Source organism: Crinia signifera, chromosome 4 (assembly GCF_055691185.1).
Source record: "Crinia signifera chromosome 4, ASM5569118v1, whole genome shotgun sequence".
In the NCBI taxonomy this organism is placed as follows: domain Eukaryota; kingdom Metazoa; phylum Chordata; class Amphibia; order Anura; family Myobatrachidae; genus Crinia; species Crinia signifera.
Window position 1 is genome coordinate 320,282,287 of NC_139220.1, and position 17,692 is coordinate 320,299,978.

General features: G+C 46.8%; 1 protein-coding gene across 1 annotated transcript in view; it reads left to right on the top strand.

The window, feature by feature from the left end:
* Positions 1–8,222: 8,222 nt before the first annotated feature.
* LOC146073384 (uncharacterized) overlaps positions 8,223–17,692 on the top strand; it is a 51,735-nt gene continuing 42,265 nt past the window's right edge. The window contains exons 1-3 of the mRNA XM_083180562.1: positions 8,223–8,345; positions 10,045–10,644; positions 14,046–15,144. Of these exons, the coding sequence (XP_083036688.1) occupies positions 8,223–8,345; positions 10,045–10,644; positions 14,046–15,144 (1,822 nt within the window). The remainder of the gene's footprint in view (positions 8,346–10,044; positions 10,645–14,045; positions 15,145–17,692) is intronic.

Consider the following 17,692-nt stretch of genomic DNA (forward strand, 5'->3'; position numbering starts at 1 on the left):
TGCTGTACTTACACATAGGTGCCAGCAGCTGGGAGACCCGGATTACTTTGGTCCTCAGGGGTCTGTAATACCCAGCAAGGTATGTGATTAGTTTGACCATGCCGAGTACTGTGTTATATATGTTTGTTCTACTAACTTGTGATAACAGCATCAACCACACTGACTGCTCTCTGTAAGGGAACCAGTATCTCTTATATATTTAGCCAGATCTGTCACTCATCCCCTGTGTATATAACGTTCCCACCCAGCGGGATACACAAACCCCCCCCTAGGGAAAAGACCAGTGTTTTATGTGTATAATGTTTTTATGTGTATAACGTTCCACCCCCTTGACATCACCTCCCCCCGCCCAACCAGGGCTACAGTACACACCCACCATCCACCATTACTCCACAGCCACCATCCACCATTACTCCTGCACCCCACCCCCCTCTGCCAGCACCCCCCCGTATCTCCGCGACCCCCCTCCCGCGATTCGTGGAACCCCCCTCCCGTGATTCATGTGACCCTCCCACGATTCGCGGGACCCCCCACCCCCTCCCGGGATTTGCGGACCACTGCCCCCTCCCGCGATTCACGGCACCCCCCTCCTGCGATTTGCAACACCCCCTCCTGCGATTCGCGCCCCCTCCCGCGATTCTAGCCCCCCCTCCCGAGATTCGTGGAACCCCCCGTATCGCCCCCTCCTGCAATATATATATATATACACACACACATATATATATACACATACATACATATATATATATATATATATATATCTTATATATTTGGCCAGATCCGTCACTCAAAAGCAGTGTAGGTAATGGTGGGCGGGGTTCCACGGGTGATTGACAGGCCCATCCACCGTTATCCACAATGCAGAACCTGCATTACAAATTCTACACATCCTATGTCCTACACAAAGCTCCTGCCCCTTACTCTCCCACCACTCCCCATGTCTGGCCAAATACCACCCAAACCCCGCCCCACGGCTGAACACCACCCCCTCCACCCGAGCACACTGTGACCCAGGATGCCTTTGCTGCAGTGGCTCATGTGTACTCTCTCCTCCTGCCAGCTCCTTCCTCCCTGGTCAGACATCCACAGAGAGTACTTCTGTACTCAGTGTACAGCCCCTGCTGAAGGTGGCATGGGGGGGGGCCGCGATTTTCGGGAGGGGGGGTCGCGGGTGGGGGGAGGGGTGCCCACGATTTTCGGGAGGGGGGGTGGAGTGCCCGTGAATTGGGGGGGTGTGTGTCGCGGGTGGGGGGAGGGGTGCCTGCAAATTTCGGGAGGGGGGTCACGGGTAGGGGGAGGGGTGCCCGCGAATTGGGGGGTGTGGGGGAGGGGTGCCCGCAAATTTCGGGAGGGGGGTCACGGGTGGGGGGAGGGGTGCCCGTGAATTGGGGTGTGTGTGTGTGTGTTGCTGGTGGGGGGAGGGGTGCCCGTGAATTTCGGGAGGGGGGGTCTCGGGTGGGGGGAGGGGAGCCCACGAAAGGGATTTCCTCTCTCTCTCTGCGATCCCTCTCTCTCTCTGCGATCCCTCTCTCTCTGCGATACCACTCTATCTCTCTCTGCGATACCACTCTCTCTCTCTCTCTGCGATCCCTTTCTATCTCTCTCTGCGATCTCTATCTCAATTACACTAGATCTCACACTCACATATATTTCTACTTCTAATGGGGCGTAGCCCCTCACGACGGTGTGAAGAGCGCCTGGAGGGCCCGATGAATCACCTACTGTGTGTATATATATATATATATATATATATATATATATATATATATATATATATATATATATATATATATATACACAGGGGCGTCAACAGCAGTGTCGGCCCCTGGGCATAGCAATGTATTGGGGCACCTACCGATCCTTCAGCGGTAGGAGTGGGGGAAGCTTTGATTTTAATGGAATTAAAAACTAGAGAATCCCACCTACCAAATGGTATTGGGGACTAGGGGATCAGAGTTCAGGAGGCAGCGCAATCTGCCAACGAGTATATAAAACTACATACCAGGTGTGTGGAGCTGGAGAAGTAACCAGCTGCTGCAAGGCTGATATCTCTGGTTCTGGGAACAATAGAGACAAGCTACTAGTGTCCATCAAAGGGGGAGAGTCCCAGCTTTTGGAATATACCCTCAGAAAAACTCTAAGTCAGACAGAACCTGAAATATCTGACTGGGAAGAGCAATTAATAGGCTTGGATGGGGACCACTGCTTTGAAGTCAGATATCTCCGGTTCCCAAGGGCCGATTTTTAAAATTCTTGTACCCTTGGAAAGAGGGGACCCTCAGCTTTCAGACTAGGGCCCTTAGACTCCTAGGGGGTTTCTGGGTACTCAGAAATCCCCCCTGCGTGCGCTACTGGTGTCCCCCACCCTCCTCTTTAGTCCCCCTCATACCCACACACCCCTATCACTACCCAGCTTCCTACTCTCCTGAACTGTAACTTCCACCACTGGGGAGTCGCTGACGCTGTGTTGCCCACATACCCCTATCATGCCTCATAGCCCAGCCTCCTTCTCTCATGCACCCTAACTCCCACCCAGTAGGAGGAGACACTGCCTCAGGGCCACCGTCCTGTGCTGCCACGCTGGACCCTCACCCACTGGCAGAAGCTGTACAGTGTCCCCCACCCTCCTCTTTAGTCCCCCTTATGCCCACACACCCCTATCACTACCCAGCCTCCTGTTTTCCTGTGTCGTGACCTCCGCCAGTGGGGAGCCGCTGACTCATAAACACCCTACTATACTATTGCACACACACACACCTCAACAACACGCACACACAGCCTCCCCCCCACACACACCCACAAATGTCACTGTACCCTCCACGCTATCAATGTACATCTTACTCTGTAACCGCTTTTTAATTAAACAAAACAATACACCCCCCCCTTCCACATCATATGCTCTCTGTGTAACACATTTCACCTATAACTCAAGTTGCAATACAGGCATCTGTCATACAATTCTAACCATATTTCTCACAATACAAACGTTCACAAATTAAGGGGGCGCAGCCCCTTACGCCGGTGTGAAGAGCACCCGTAGGGCGCGATGAACCACCTAGTATATATATATATCTCATTGCAGGGCTGAGTGCTAGTAACAACTAGATGGGGTTACAGCAGACGCTGCAGAACACTAATATACTGACCAGAGATGGACACTAACTCCTTATAGGAATATTATTGGCTGACTAACAGCTCTGTAATAGGTGCTGAGTCATACCTCCCAACATTCATAGAAAGGAACCTGGGACTGCTCGCGTGCGTGCCAATTTTTTTGGAGGTGTGGCTACTGAAAAGGGGCGTGACCTGTTCCTGTGATGCTGCTACAAGGCCACGCCCCATTTTCACCGCTGTGGGGGGCATGCTCAGCAGCTCCATGAGCTGCTGGCTATGCCCCCAGCCCCTCTGGCTGCAAGAATAGACGCTGTGAGCATGTGCACAGCATCTATTCACGGACCACAGTGGGGGGGGCTCCCAACTCCCCCCCCCACCGCCGCGGGACAAAAAAAGGGACGTTCCCGCGATAAGCGGGACAGCTGGGAGGTATGCTGCCTGAGAGTGGTAATATTCATTATATATATATTAGGATTATGTTTGTATTTCCGATGTGTAATGTGTGTGAGTGTAACATAATAGGCAACGTAATATTTTTATGTTATAAGTTTCAAATAACGTATTTTACCTCTCCCCGTGCGCAGTTATATTGTTCTTCTCTGCTTTATGCTCCTATTTATAGCTTCTACTACAGGTGAGGTTTATACCTCCCCAATTCTGGAGCTTATCCTCTGTTTTCTTAATTGTTAGACCCATCTGTCCACAGAGGCTGCAGTTTCTGATGCGCGTATCCATCACCATGGTAACTTAATAATCAATAATAATCTTAGGAGCACACTGATTGGCTTATACTATGCAGGTAGAGATACAAAGCTAGGAGAAGTTTATACTGTAAATTGAAACTGAAGATGCCCATACATTAGAGTGACATCTCTCCGAGACAAGAAGTCACCTGTGATCCCCCTTGAGCTGCCCAGGAACCTCCCCGGCAGCAGGACCACATACCGTATGCAGTCATTTTGTATATGATGCATTGTATATGATCTCAGCCAAGTCTGCCTGGCTGGCGATGCGGCTGATCTTACCTGCAGCCTGTGCGATCTTCAGGCTCCGATGAGATACACACGGGACTGCACATCGCATCGGTCCTGGGGGGAAATTTACTGAGAAGATTTTGTTAAAAAAATAATATTTTCATACGAAAATACGATTTTTTTTTAGTTGTATACGTATTTTTGGCATTTACTAAAAAAAAAGAATTGAAAAAAAAAAACTGTCCCCCCCCACAGCCGTAACCAGCACCAGGCTGGTATTAAAAAAATCAGGAAACCCGGCAAATAGGGGTTCCCCTGTTTTTTTTTTTTTTAAACCAGCCCCATGCTCCAGGTCCGGGGCTGGTTCACAAAATACGGGGGACAAACTGACTAGGGGTCCCCCGTATTTTAAGAACCAGCCCCAGGCCCAACCAGCCAGCAGGGTAATGCCACAGCCGGGGGCCACTTATTATATAAGGTCCCGCGGCCAAAACATTAACCCTACCGACCAGTCAGCCTGGCCAGGGGCCCTGGGGGAGTGGGGACCCCCCCAATAAAGGGGTCCCCCCCTCCAGGACTTACCTGACCAGGCTGAAGCCTGGTGCTGTCCCCAGTGACCCAGGAGCGGTGCTCACCGGGCTGATTCAGTGTAAAAAATAGAATAAAGTATTGTCTAATACTGTGGAACTATGAGTCCCAGCAAGCCTCCCCCGCAAGCAGGGACTTGGAGAACAACAAGTCCCAGCATGCGGGGCATTAAAGGGCCCGCTGGCACTTGTAGTTCCACAGTATGAAAAATAGTAAAATAAACACACACCACATCCAAAGCCCACACATACTGATACTTACCTATCTTGAGCCCGTCGGTAGGTTCCGGGGTCCGGTGCTCCTGGGTCTGGGCCTCTATTGTCCGGTGCTCCTGGGTCTGGGCCTCCAGGGTCTGGGGTCCGGTGCTCCATGGTCCGGTGCTCCATGGTCCGGTGCTCCGGGGTTATTTATTTATATTACCAATTTTTTTACACATCTGACCGTATATATGGCGCTATACGAATCATTACGCCATCGGAGGGTTACAGAGCAGTCGTATTTGACTGCTTTATAAATTCCCCTCCGGAACACGAATTTGCATACTGCGGAAACAGCCGTATACAGTCGTAGTCATTCCTATTAAGAATACGAATACGAAATATTGTATTTGTATTCTTAGTAAATTTCCCCCCTGATGTCAGTCACATTTGATTTGGACGCGTTTCATGGACTATATCACCGCAATCACATGAAAAGTGACCAAGGGGCCCATTTATCATGATCGCATTTACACTGGGATCTGGGCGGAATATTACCGGCCAGGATCACAATGTAAAATGCGGACACATCACAGGGATGTATCATCCCTGACTACAGGGACAGAGCTCCAAAAGGAGCCCATCCCTGTAAAGTGCTGACCCGGAAGCTGGGGGGGGGGGCTGCGCATGCTCGGTTATGTGTTGACCCCCACCGACCCCTCTGACCGCACTGCCCTGCTCGGCAGTGCGATCCCGTAGCCATGGGCTATCACCATTCCAGAATGGCGATAGCCAAGGGATGCAAAGCCGGGGTGCCCAATGTGAGGGATGCGACCGGCGGCACTGCAGGGGGGTCGCAGCAGCGATCGGAGATTCCTGCTGCGGTCCCCCTTTGATACATTGGGGTGATACTTAATATTTGTGGCTAACCCCCGAAAACGGGTATTTTCTGGGATTTAGCCGCAAATATTATTTGATAAATGGCGCCCCAAATCACAAGTGAATTGCCCTAGTGTATGTGTGCCATACTATTGGCCAATAGTCACCACCCTCAATCCTTAAAGAAAGGGCTCCCTCTCTCTCCCAGTATCTATGACTCCACCGGATCTGCAGTGACCCAGAGGAGAAGCTCAGACAAATGGATCAAATGATGGTTACATTTCTCCAAAGAGGATGTTCAAATAAACCAATACAGCAAGCTAAGATAGAAGTGTTGGGGGAACCCACGAGGAGTACGACAGCCCCGGCAAATAAGAGCGAGACATCGGTAATATGGATAAATAACTACACAACGGTCACACAGAGACTAACTACGACTGCTGAGAGAATCTGGTCAGTGGTCCTGATGTGAGAGGAATCTCTGAGCGCTCATTACTCCAATGTTATATGAGGGGAGAAATATTACAGACGCTCCGGTACATACTGAGGTTTCTAATTTTGACAGATGTGGAGAAAAATTTATTAATAAAGAAACCTGGTAACTTTATATGTTTAGGATGCACCACATGTATGTATATAGTAACGGGGGATTACATAGTGCTTCCGCACACAGATAGAAGCCTATGGGCTTCTATCACCTCCACCGACCCCCACCACAGATGCCGACCCCCCTGGCATACCTTCCTAGGCTAAAGCCTGGCCTTGCACCCGGAAGGTAACATCCTCCCCCTAGCAACGCAGCCGGAGGTCCTTCCAGCGCAGGGGGAGGAGGAGGTACCCAGGGATGTGACGGAGCACACCACATCCCTGTTATCGCGGGGGGTCTCCTACACCGCATTGCAATGCTAGTCGCATATGTTAATACATATGTGCTAGCATCTCTGCGGTGGGGGCACAATGTATTTTAATACACCCACCCAGTGGGAGGTTACTCTTGCAAAAAGAAGCTAAACGGATAAATAAGCTTAATACTGTCTCCCCTGTGGCCTTAATGAGACTGTTGCTAAATTGTTCCATTGGAAATGTTTGATATAATTAGGCTGGCCATACACTACTGCGATGTATCAGGGCTGTGTATGGCCATCCGATCCCTCCGCAAACCAACTGGGACCATCCTGTGCGGCAGGATCACATGCGATACATTGTATGCGGTCTTTTCATATGTGATGTATTGCATGCAGCCCCTGTGTGCCGCGGATTGGAGGGAGACCAGAGTCAGAGTTCAGACCTGCATGCCGGTCCGACCTCACACTCAGGTCCAATACGCACAGGGACGCGCAACCGGACCCGATGACATGTCATTCTCAGCCCGATTAGTCGCAATGGATGGAATTGGCCCATATCGCTGTAGTGTATGGGGTTATTTATATTCAGTTTAGAGCTAAAACTCCTCCTAGTTTTCCATCTCTACCCATATAATATAAGCCAGCGGTTCTCAAACTGTGGGTCCTGACCTTGAGGTGAGTCCTGATCATCTCAGCATGGGGATGCAACTCCATGTTGCTGACCATCAGCCTGATGACTTCTTCAATCTCCCAGTCAGTGAGCCAAGGAGTCTGACCCATCAGTAGAATTGTCTGTTACGTCAGACCCTACAATGCTGCCAGTCATGTGCGCTCTGCTGACTACACATGTGCATATAACCATGTGCTCCTTATACTCAGGTGCAGAATCCGTATTGCCGTGACTTGCTGTATGATCTCTGTAACTGGAGGCAGAAATATAACCGGATCCTCCTCTCCCCTCCGGTGTACGTGGGACACTGCTGCCGGCCAGTGATACGGGAGGATAAGGTGATTATAACATTATCTTATCATATTGGGCACTGATCAGTACGGCAGTGAATGACAGTGTTATACACTATGTCCAGTATCTCTCAGCTGCGGTAAAGGATATGCCAGGAGCTATCCAATTATCCTGGAGTGGTGCTCTGCCACTGCTTCATACGTGTACATGTTTTCTAATAACGCTCCTATGTCCAGACCACTTCCCCTCACTGGCTGCTCTGCATCCTGACTAATACTGCTCCTGCCGACACCTGAGCGCTCAGCCAGCCACAGCCAGAGACACCACCACCGTGCTACTTGACCCACACCGGCCAATCAGCTGCTCCCAGCTCCCTTCTCTCTTCTCTCCCGGCTCTATCACAGCAGCAGCACCGCTTCCCTTCCTGGAGACTGAGCTCTGATCACTAACACCATTATTGTTCGGCTTCCATACGGGATAGTGCGATGGTTAATATAACTAAACCTTCCCTGAGAACTGCAGTACATAATAGGGAAAACGGCACAAAAATGTGTACAGTAGTTTGAGATTAGCGCATTCAGACAGACATGTATAAGTTAAACACTGCCAGTTCCAGACCATGCCCTTCGGTCTATCCATGGCTCTGTGTATATTCACAAAGGTGATGGCGCTAAAGATGTTTCTGCTCAGAACAGAGGGGATCAACATTGTCCCGTATCTGGATGGCCTCCTAATAAAGGCTAAGTCGGAGGAGAGGTTGGTGCAAGCGATCAATCTCGCTATGCAAGTTGGATTCTGAATCTTCCAAAGTCCTCATTGGTACCATGCCAGCGTCTTCAGTTCCTGGACATGATCCTATACACAGTGTAACAAAAGACGTTCCTTCCTGTGGACAAAGTGGTGGCACTTCAACGTTTGTAAAGGAAGTACTCTGAGCCAAATATCTGTCCCCTTTAACACATTGGGGTGATACTTAATATTTGTATTGAATATCAGTCCATCTGTGCATCAGATTAGTGAGCAAGTTGGTGGCCTCATTCCAGGCTGTTCAATATGGAAGGTTCCATTCCAGAACTTTTCAACTGTTCATCTTGAGCAAGTGGTCCGGGTCTCACCTCCACATGCACAAGATAATACGTCTGTCCCCCCAGACATGGTTGTAACTCCATTGATGGCTTCAGTTTCCCAACCTGATGGTGGGCTAGAGTTTTGGGATTCAAAACTGGATCCTTCTCAGGAAGGTCGCCAGTCTAATGGGCTGGGGTGCAGTGATGCAGTGGGTTCAGTTTCAAGGCAATTGGGCCTCATGGGAAGATAGATTACACATCAACAGAGCTTTGAGCCATGTTCAAAGCTCTGTTGCAAGTCTATCCACTACTACAGTGTCAAGCTGTGCAGGTCCAGTCAGACAACGCAATGACAGTTGCCTACATAAACCACCAGGGAGGTATGAAGAGCAGAGTGTGTGTGAGGGAAATGTCCAAAATTCTCTTCTGGGCAGAACAGCATGCAAGAGTGATCTCAGCCATAGAGATGGAGCGCCTGGCAGCCAGGGTCGCCAAATGTCCCATGCTGGCGCATCTCACTCGCATGTCAGTAAAGGCAGCAGGGAGTGGCTTCCCTGCTTCTCTCCACTTCAGGGAAATGGGCAGGGATTGGGGGGAGCTGGGGCAGTGCAGGGAGAAGGGCAGAGTGGCTACTACAGCCTCCCTCAGAATGGGACGCACGAGCACCCCCTACTGGTGATTGGTGGCGGACATTCTATCACCAGGGGCAGCTCCATTGAGAGCTGTTCCATCTCTATTTATCTCGGGAGTGGACAACTGGCAGGCAGATTTCCTCAGTCGACAATCTCCATCCCGGGGAATATTGCCTGAACCCCCAGGTATTACATCTGATTGTTGATCGTTGGGGACTTCCACAGATAGACCTGATAGCATTCAGACTCAACAGAAAACTCAACAGGTATTGTTCAAGAACAGTTGATCTTCAAGCAGTGGCTGCCCCAGCACTGCCCGTTCGTCTACCAAGACTTAGGGCTGCTTCACACGCTCCGGCTGACACTGGGCGGCAAAAACCTGTACGCCCAAATGCCATGCCGTACACAGTAGTTAATGATGGACAGGATTGTGTCCACACGGGATGGTCACGGCCCGGCCGCTCGGTTGCGGCCGGCTGTCACCACTGGAGAGGACGGCTGCCACGCTGTGGCCATCACGACCATTGTAAACTTCTGTGCGCGGCAGGGCTACTTGGCCGTGCTGGGTTTCGCTACCTGACGGCTGCCGGTGTGTGTAAAAGAGGCCTTAGCGTGGCTTTGTTTAATGACTTGGAGGTTGACAGACAGATTCTAGCCCAGAAGGGCCTGCATGCCTCGGTGATATCTACCATGACCCAGGCTAGACTGCCTTTGGAGGAAATATGTTGGCTGGTGTGAGAAAAATAATTTTCCACCTGCTGATTTTAAGATGGACCATTTCCTGCAGTTCTTGCAGGCAGGTCTGGATTTGGGACTACGTCTGGGATCGTTAAAGGTTCAGATTTCGACCTTGTCTGTTTCCTTCCAGAAAAGTTTGGCAGTCATGCTTGAAGTACAGACATTTATTAAAGGCGTTCTCCATATTCAGCCCTCCATTGTGCCTACTACGGCACCCTGGGAACTGGACATGGTGTTGAATTTTCTGCAGTCATCGTGGTTTGAACAAGAAAAAAGAGCGACCTCTCTATGTCTTCGATATAAATCATGGTTTGAACCAATGGCAACGACTGATTTGAAATACCCCAAGTGGAAGACGGTAGTGCTTCTGGCCCTAGCCTCTGCTAGGAGGGTGTCTGAATTAGGAGCATTGTCGTGTAAAAGCCCACATCTCGTCTTTCATGAAGACAGGGCAGAGCTTAGAACAAGAGAGCAGTTCCTGCCGAAGGTGGTATCGGCTTTCCACCTAAACCAGCCTATTGTGGTTCTGACTAGCACTGCTCATCCTAATATCCCAGAATCCCTGGATGTTTTGAGAGCCTTGAAAACATATGTTAAAAGGAAAGCTCACATTCATAAGACAGACTGCCTCTTTGTGCTCTATGATGCTGTTAGGGTTCTGAGGGGATTCCAGACAAGAGGTTACTGGGACGGACAGGCCACAATCCAACCATAACTCTGTTAATCCCTCCAGAGGCTATAGGCACCTGCAGAGCTAAGACTTCACCAATAATAGCCACGTTCAAAGGAGTAAATTAGGTACACTCCAACCCCGGTGCCACCTGGACTTGACAAGGAAACAAGGTACCTACCACCTCCAGAGCAGACAAGACGATTTCTAACTAAAAACCCATAAACATGGAACAAAACAATAATGTGACACAACTGTCCTCCAAAGGGGAATTCTCCAGCAGCCCAACGTACACTTGTTTTGACTAATGATCCCTAGCTGGATCAATTAGAAAGATAGTGAAGTAGGGAGCAAAGATACAGTTTCCCACCACACTACCCTGTATGCAACAATGCATTAAGATGGTAATAATTACACAATACTCCAACAGTTAGACCTATACATGCAGTTCTGCAGCAAGATGTAATAACACGGATTTGGCTTCCACCATAACACTGAGGATAGCTTGTGGGAATACCAGAGAGACACCACATAAGTTTGCACATAGATAATACTGTAATTAGCAGAGAATACAAATGCCTAGATGGTACAAGGTCACTTATCTCTGTACAGGTCTGGGTCAGGACATCAGTAGCCAGTACCAGGGGACAATAGTTTGTAGGGGAAAGAGAAAGATTTGCACAATAAATGCGCACAAAAGAATGGATTTAGTGTGTTAAAAATTAAATACCTAACACCAAATTAAAATCCATTTATTGGTACAAAACCCATTGCAAGTGGGGACCAAATCCCAAAGAAGTGATACTAGATTCTTTCTTCTCATAGGGGTATTTCTCCAAATAGTGCTGAAAAATAAAGATTTATAAAATATAAATATTCACAGCACTGCCAAATTGTCAAGAGAAACTCTTTTAATCCCTAAAAACACTATTGCTTTCTTGTGTGCATTTGCACTTCACATTATATGTTGTGTGTATGTATGTCTAAAAAGTTTTAACCTCTGAAAATATTTTCACAAGCCGCAGAAGGAGGTTATCCTGTGCAATCCTAAGTGTTAAAACTTTGCACAGGACAGTGTCCTCTCTTATTTTTATTCAAAATAAGTAATAAAAGTTAAAGTTTTAAAACAGTAACAAACCAAAAATTTCTTCTTCAGATATCTTTCTCCTTTGGTGTGCATCTATTGTGCAAATCTTTCTCTTTCCTCTACAAACTATTGTCCTAACCTTTGCCCGGATAGCACCCCCGGCAGATCATTTTCAATAAAGGCAGCCCAGATACATAAAAATCCCTAAAAGGGATATGACCCAGTTGTGTGCGGACCTCCAATTCCCCCTCCCCTCTCTCCTTCATTGATTGGGTACCAGGGGACAGGAAGAAACTTGGTCTCCTCTGCAACACAATCCCAGATGCACAGCAAGGACACCGACTTCAGGCTTGCACCAGAAGCTGACAGGCAAAACAGAATAGAACAGGCTACACAAGGAAAATCACGAAGTCTGGGTAAAAGGCAGCATGGGAGATTAAGGGCAAACTCCCAATCACAATAGCCAAGGCAGACAAGCCCCCTTAATGAGGAGACTTACTACAGGTATGCAGCCTGACACACCAGGTCCAGAGCTAATTGGTTTAATTAAGCAACAGCTGTGCTCCACCTTGAGGACACAGGAGTAACAGTATAGGAAGGGAAGGATTGTCACAGGCTCTAAATTAATAAAGGTGATATGTTTTTATTATTCAAAAGACCAACATAGGAGCTAATTAGGCTCTGGTACTGCTAGGGTGCTTGGTTGGAGGTGCTCCCAAAATAGTTCAGCAATAAAGCTAACAGAAAAAAGGGGGGTGTCCCAAGGGGGACAAAGGCAGAACAGTAAGGGTTTTTGGGGCACGCTTTTAAATTAATGTGTTATGAGTGAACTGAAATATAACTTTTATTAAACAACTCTAACAAAAGAGAGAAACGTCACCACAATTAAATGAGTACATACATGAATACATTTCTACAACAATTTGAATGGTAGTGTTGTCATTAAATCACTGGCAAAAATGATTTATACACGGTATCCACCTCTAATACTATGGTTTTGCACAAGATAAATTGAAATCCAAGGTTGGAGTTTGTGCATGAGTAATTATAACTGACCAATGTCTGTTGGGAATCTGTCCTGACGAAATAGGTAATTAAAATCCAGTTTTTTTTGTGGTTAAGCTTTGCTTGCTGCTGTTTATGGCCTCTAGAACCTGCTGAAGTGTAATTTCAGGGGTCCTCGGTGGGCTATTGCCCTTGGAGGGGGTGGTATGTGGTGGGGTCGAGGGTGTTTGTGAGTTGTTTCTGGCTTGTGCACGGGCATATCTTTCTAGCTGGGCTGCAGATGTGCTATTGCAGATTTTCCCCAGGATAACTGCCAAGTGCGGTGCTGGTGTCTACACACACACACACACACACACACACACAATGTCAGTATTACATTTCTGTACCAGGGGACTTGGCTATCTTAGTCTATGTCACTCCACAATGATGCAACAGTAGCTTTATGCAGTTCTATTTGAATGGCAAGCTGAATTCTACAGTTTAGATCCATGAAGGGCTTCAGGATCCAGCACAATCTCGCTGGCAATCTCCCTTGGCAACAAGTACAATGCCCCGCTCTGTCTAGATGGTACAACACAGAGCCCTCTAGCCCTCCGGTAACTGAGCCAACACTAAACTGATCTTATACACTGACAATAAACACTACCTATGCAGTTTAAGAGTAAAGGTGCAGGTAAAGACGCGATTTATGCCCCGCAGCAGCCTCTTGGTAATAACATCTCCTGCGGACTACAACAGCCCACCACTTCCAGGCGTCTGACGCGGTGTCCTGCTGGCACGACTACCTAGCTCCTTACAGAATGAAGGTTCCTGGCGGCTGGTAAGCAATGTGCTCATGCAATTTTTAGTTTCACAACATCTGGAGAGCCACAGGTTGGCCAGGCCTGTTCTACTCCCACGCTGCCAAGATCATGCCCCTAGCGCTTTGCAACGAATTTTAATAAAAATATGCTCGGCTCTTACAATCCTGCTATAGCATGGCAGGACTAGAAGGACTGTTTAACGCACAAGGAGGCTGGATGTATGTGGACACATCTGTACACGAATATATAATCAGTGACTGATACTTGTTATTGTGTATAAATATATGTCTTATACAATATAAGTAGTGTTATCCTGGTAACCATTATGCTTTTATATATTAACTTTCTTACAGGACATATAAGGAGCAGGATTCTAACTAAGACGACGTGGAAAGGGACATTATTCTCCGATCAAGCCAACTAAATACATCATATCTCCTTACACCTCAGGAGGAGGAACAAAAGCAATTTTATTTTCTGGATAGAAGAAACCTTCAGCAACTAATTTGTTTCTCACCTCATACATGATGAGTCACACAGGAGAGAAACCACATGTGTGCTCTGAGTGTGACAAAGGCTTTACATGTAAATCACATCTTCTCAGACATCAGAGGAGTCACACAGGAGAGAAGCCATATAAATGTTCTGAATGCAGCAAATGTTTTTCCCAGAAGTCAGATCTTGTCCTACATCAGAGGAGTCACACAGGAGAGAAGCCATATAAATGTTCTGAATGCAGCAAATGTTTTTCTCAGAAGTCACAACTTGTCCCACATCAGAGGATTCACACAGGAGAGAAGCCATATAAATGTTCTGAATGCAGCAAATGTTTTTCCCAGAAGTCACTTCTTGTCCGACATCAGAGGAGTCACACAGGAGAGAAGCCATTTAAATGTTCTGAATGCTGCAAATGTTTTTCCCAGAAGTCAGATCTTGCCGTACATCAGAGTAGTCACACAGGAGAGAAGCCATATAAATGTTCTGAATGCAGCAAATGTTTTCCCAAGAAGTCACAGCTTTTTATACATCAGAGGAGTCACACAGGAGAAAAGCCATATAAATGTTCTGAATGCAGCAAATGTTTTTCCCAGAAGTCAGAACTTGTAATACATCAGAGGAGTCACACAGGAGAGAAGCCATATAAATGCTCTGAATGCAGCAAATGTTTTTCCCAGATGTCACAGCTTGTTATACATCAGAGGAGTCACACAGGAGAGAAGCCATATAAATGTTCTGAATGCAGCAAATGTTTTTTCCATAAGTCACAGCTTGTTATACATCAGAGGAGTCACACAGGGGAGAAGCCATATAAATGTTCTGAATGCAGCAAATGTTTTTTCCATAAGTCACAGCTTGTTATACATCAGAGGAGTCACACAGGAGAGAAGCCATATAAATGTTCTGAATGCAGCAAATGTTTTTCCAATAAGTCACATCTTGTCCTACATCAGAGGAGTCACACAGGAGAGAAACCATATAAATGTTCTGAATGCAGCAAATGTTTTTCCCAGAAGACAAATCTTGTTATACATCAGAGGAGTCACACAGGAGAGAAGCCATATAAATGCTCTGAATGCAGCAAATGTTTTTCCCAGAAGACACAGCTTGTTGTACATCAGAGGAGTCACACAGGAGAGAAACTAAATATGCTGTGAATGCGGGTAGTGTTACTACAAAGACAATACTTATTAATCCGTTGAGTCACTCTGAGGGCCTGAATACAGCATATTTCATATATAATTAAGGTAATTTGTAACACAATATGCATGCAATGGATACAATTTTTTCCTAGTGTGAGAAGTGTTTTTTTTAAATCAGTCCTGATAGTCTGGAGTGGTCTAACAAGTGGATTTGGGGGCACTTTTTCCATGGGATGAAATGTCTGTTAGGAACTAGAGTTGCAGTATAACAACAGTGGTGATGGGGCTGCTGGTACTGAGATCTGTAATATACAGCTGTTCTGCTGGTGCCAGCACTGAGCTCTGTAATATACAGCTGTTCTGCTGGTGCTGGTACTGAGCTCTGTAATATACAGCTGATCTGCTGGTGCTGGTACTGAGCTCTGTAATATACAGCTGTTCTGCTGGTGCCGGTACTGAGCTCTGTAATATACAGCTGTTCTGCTGGTGCTGGTACTGAGCTCTGTAATATATACAGCTGTTCTGCTGGTGTCGGTACTGAGCTCTGCAATATACAGCTGTTCTACTGGTGCCGGTACTGAGCTCTGTAATATGCAGCTGTTCTGCTAGTGCCGGTACTGAGATCTGTAATATACAGCTGTTCTGCTGGTGCTGGTACTGAGCTCTGTAATATACAGCTGTTCTGCTGGTGCCAGCACTGAGCTCTGTAATATACAGCTGTTCTGCTGGTGCTGGTACTGAGCTCTGTAATATACAGCTGATCTGCTGGTGCTGGTACTGAGCTCTGTAATATACAGCTGTTCTGCTGGTGCCGGTACTGAGCTCTGTAATATACAGCTGTTCTGCTGGTGCCAGCACTGAGCTCTGTAATATACAGCTGTACTGCTGATGCTGGTACTAAGCTCTGTAATATACAGCTGTTCTACCGGTGCCAATACTGAGCTCTGTAATATACAGCTGTTCTGCTGGTACCGGTACTGAGCTCTGTAATATACAGCTGTTCTACTGGTGCGGGTCCTGATCTCTGTAATATATACAGCTGTTCTGCTGGTGTCGGTACTGAGCTCTGCAATATACAGCTGTTCTACTGGTGCCGGTACTGAGCTCTGTAATATGCAGCTGTTCTGCTAGTGCCGGTACTGAGATCTGTAATATACAGCTGTTCTGCTGGTGCTGGTACTGAGCTCTGTAATATACAGCTGTTCTGCTGGTGCCAGTACTGAACTCTGTAATATACAGCTGTTCTGCTGATGCCGGTACTGAGCTCTGTAATATACAGTTGTTGTGCTAGTGCCAGTATTGAGCTCTGTAATATACAGCTGTTCTGCTGGTGCCGGTACTGAGTTGTGTAATATACACCTGTTCTGCTAGTTTAGGTACTGAGCTGTGTAATATACAGCTTTTCTGCTGGTGCTGGTACTGAGCTCTGTAATATACAGCTGTTCTACTGGTGCTGGTACTGAGCTCTGTAATATACAGCTGTTCTGCTGGTGCCGGTACTGAGCTCTGTAATATACAGTTGTTCTGCTTGTGTATATACTGAGCTGTGTAATATACAGCTGTTCTGCTGGTGCCGGTACTGAGCTCTGTAATATACAGCTGTTCTGCTGGTGCCGGTACTGAGCTGTGTAATATACAGCTGTTCTGCTGGTGCCGGTACTGAGCTCTGTAATATACAGCTGTTCTGCTGGTGCCGGTACTGAGATGTGTAATATACAGCTGTTCTGCTGGTACTGAGCTCTGTAATATACAGCTGCTCTACTGTTGCCGGCACTGAAATGTGTAATATATGAGAGGATTTGTCCTCAGGTAATCGTAGATGCCAGTCCTGATAATCTCAATGTCCAAAACCAGTTAGAAAAATTGCTTATACGTGAAACCAAAGCATGGTGGGACATAAAAAGCCTGGACAATTATTTAACATGTGGGAGGATCCCGCGAGGTCTAAGGCTCAATAAAATGCCCACTCTAGGTTTGGAAAATGAGAAATTTATGCAGGACTGGTATCAGATATTGGACGAATGTTCATTCTCGCTCATTAGATTACTTATAACAGAAAAAAAGAAAATTTTGAAAGATACTGAGAAACAACTTGATGAGCTTAAACCAGATTTGGAGAAATTAAAAGATAATGAAACATACAAGAAAAATAAGGTTGACATAGACAAAAAGGTTCTAAGTATTGAGAGTAAGGTTATTGAAACCAAACATAAAAAATATCAAAGAGATAAAATGGATTATGAACTAAACAAGGTCAGATCTTGGCATGTTGATAGAAAAAAGACAGATACCCAATATCAAAAACGCCAGGTTTATGAAAATAGGGGTAATGATAATAGGAGGTTTAACTCTCCGAAACCCCATCGTTATGAGTCAAATAATTGGAGAGAAGTCCCTTATAAAAACAGGAATTTCCCCAGACCAGGTCGGAATAACTATAAAAATCCTAATAAAGAATCAATAGGATTTATCCATAAAAATCGTTATGAGAG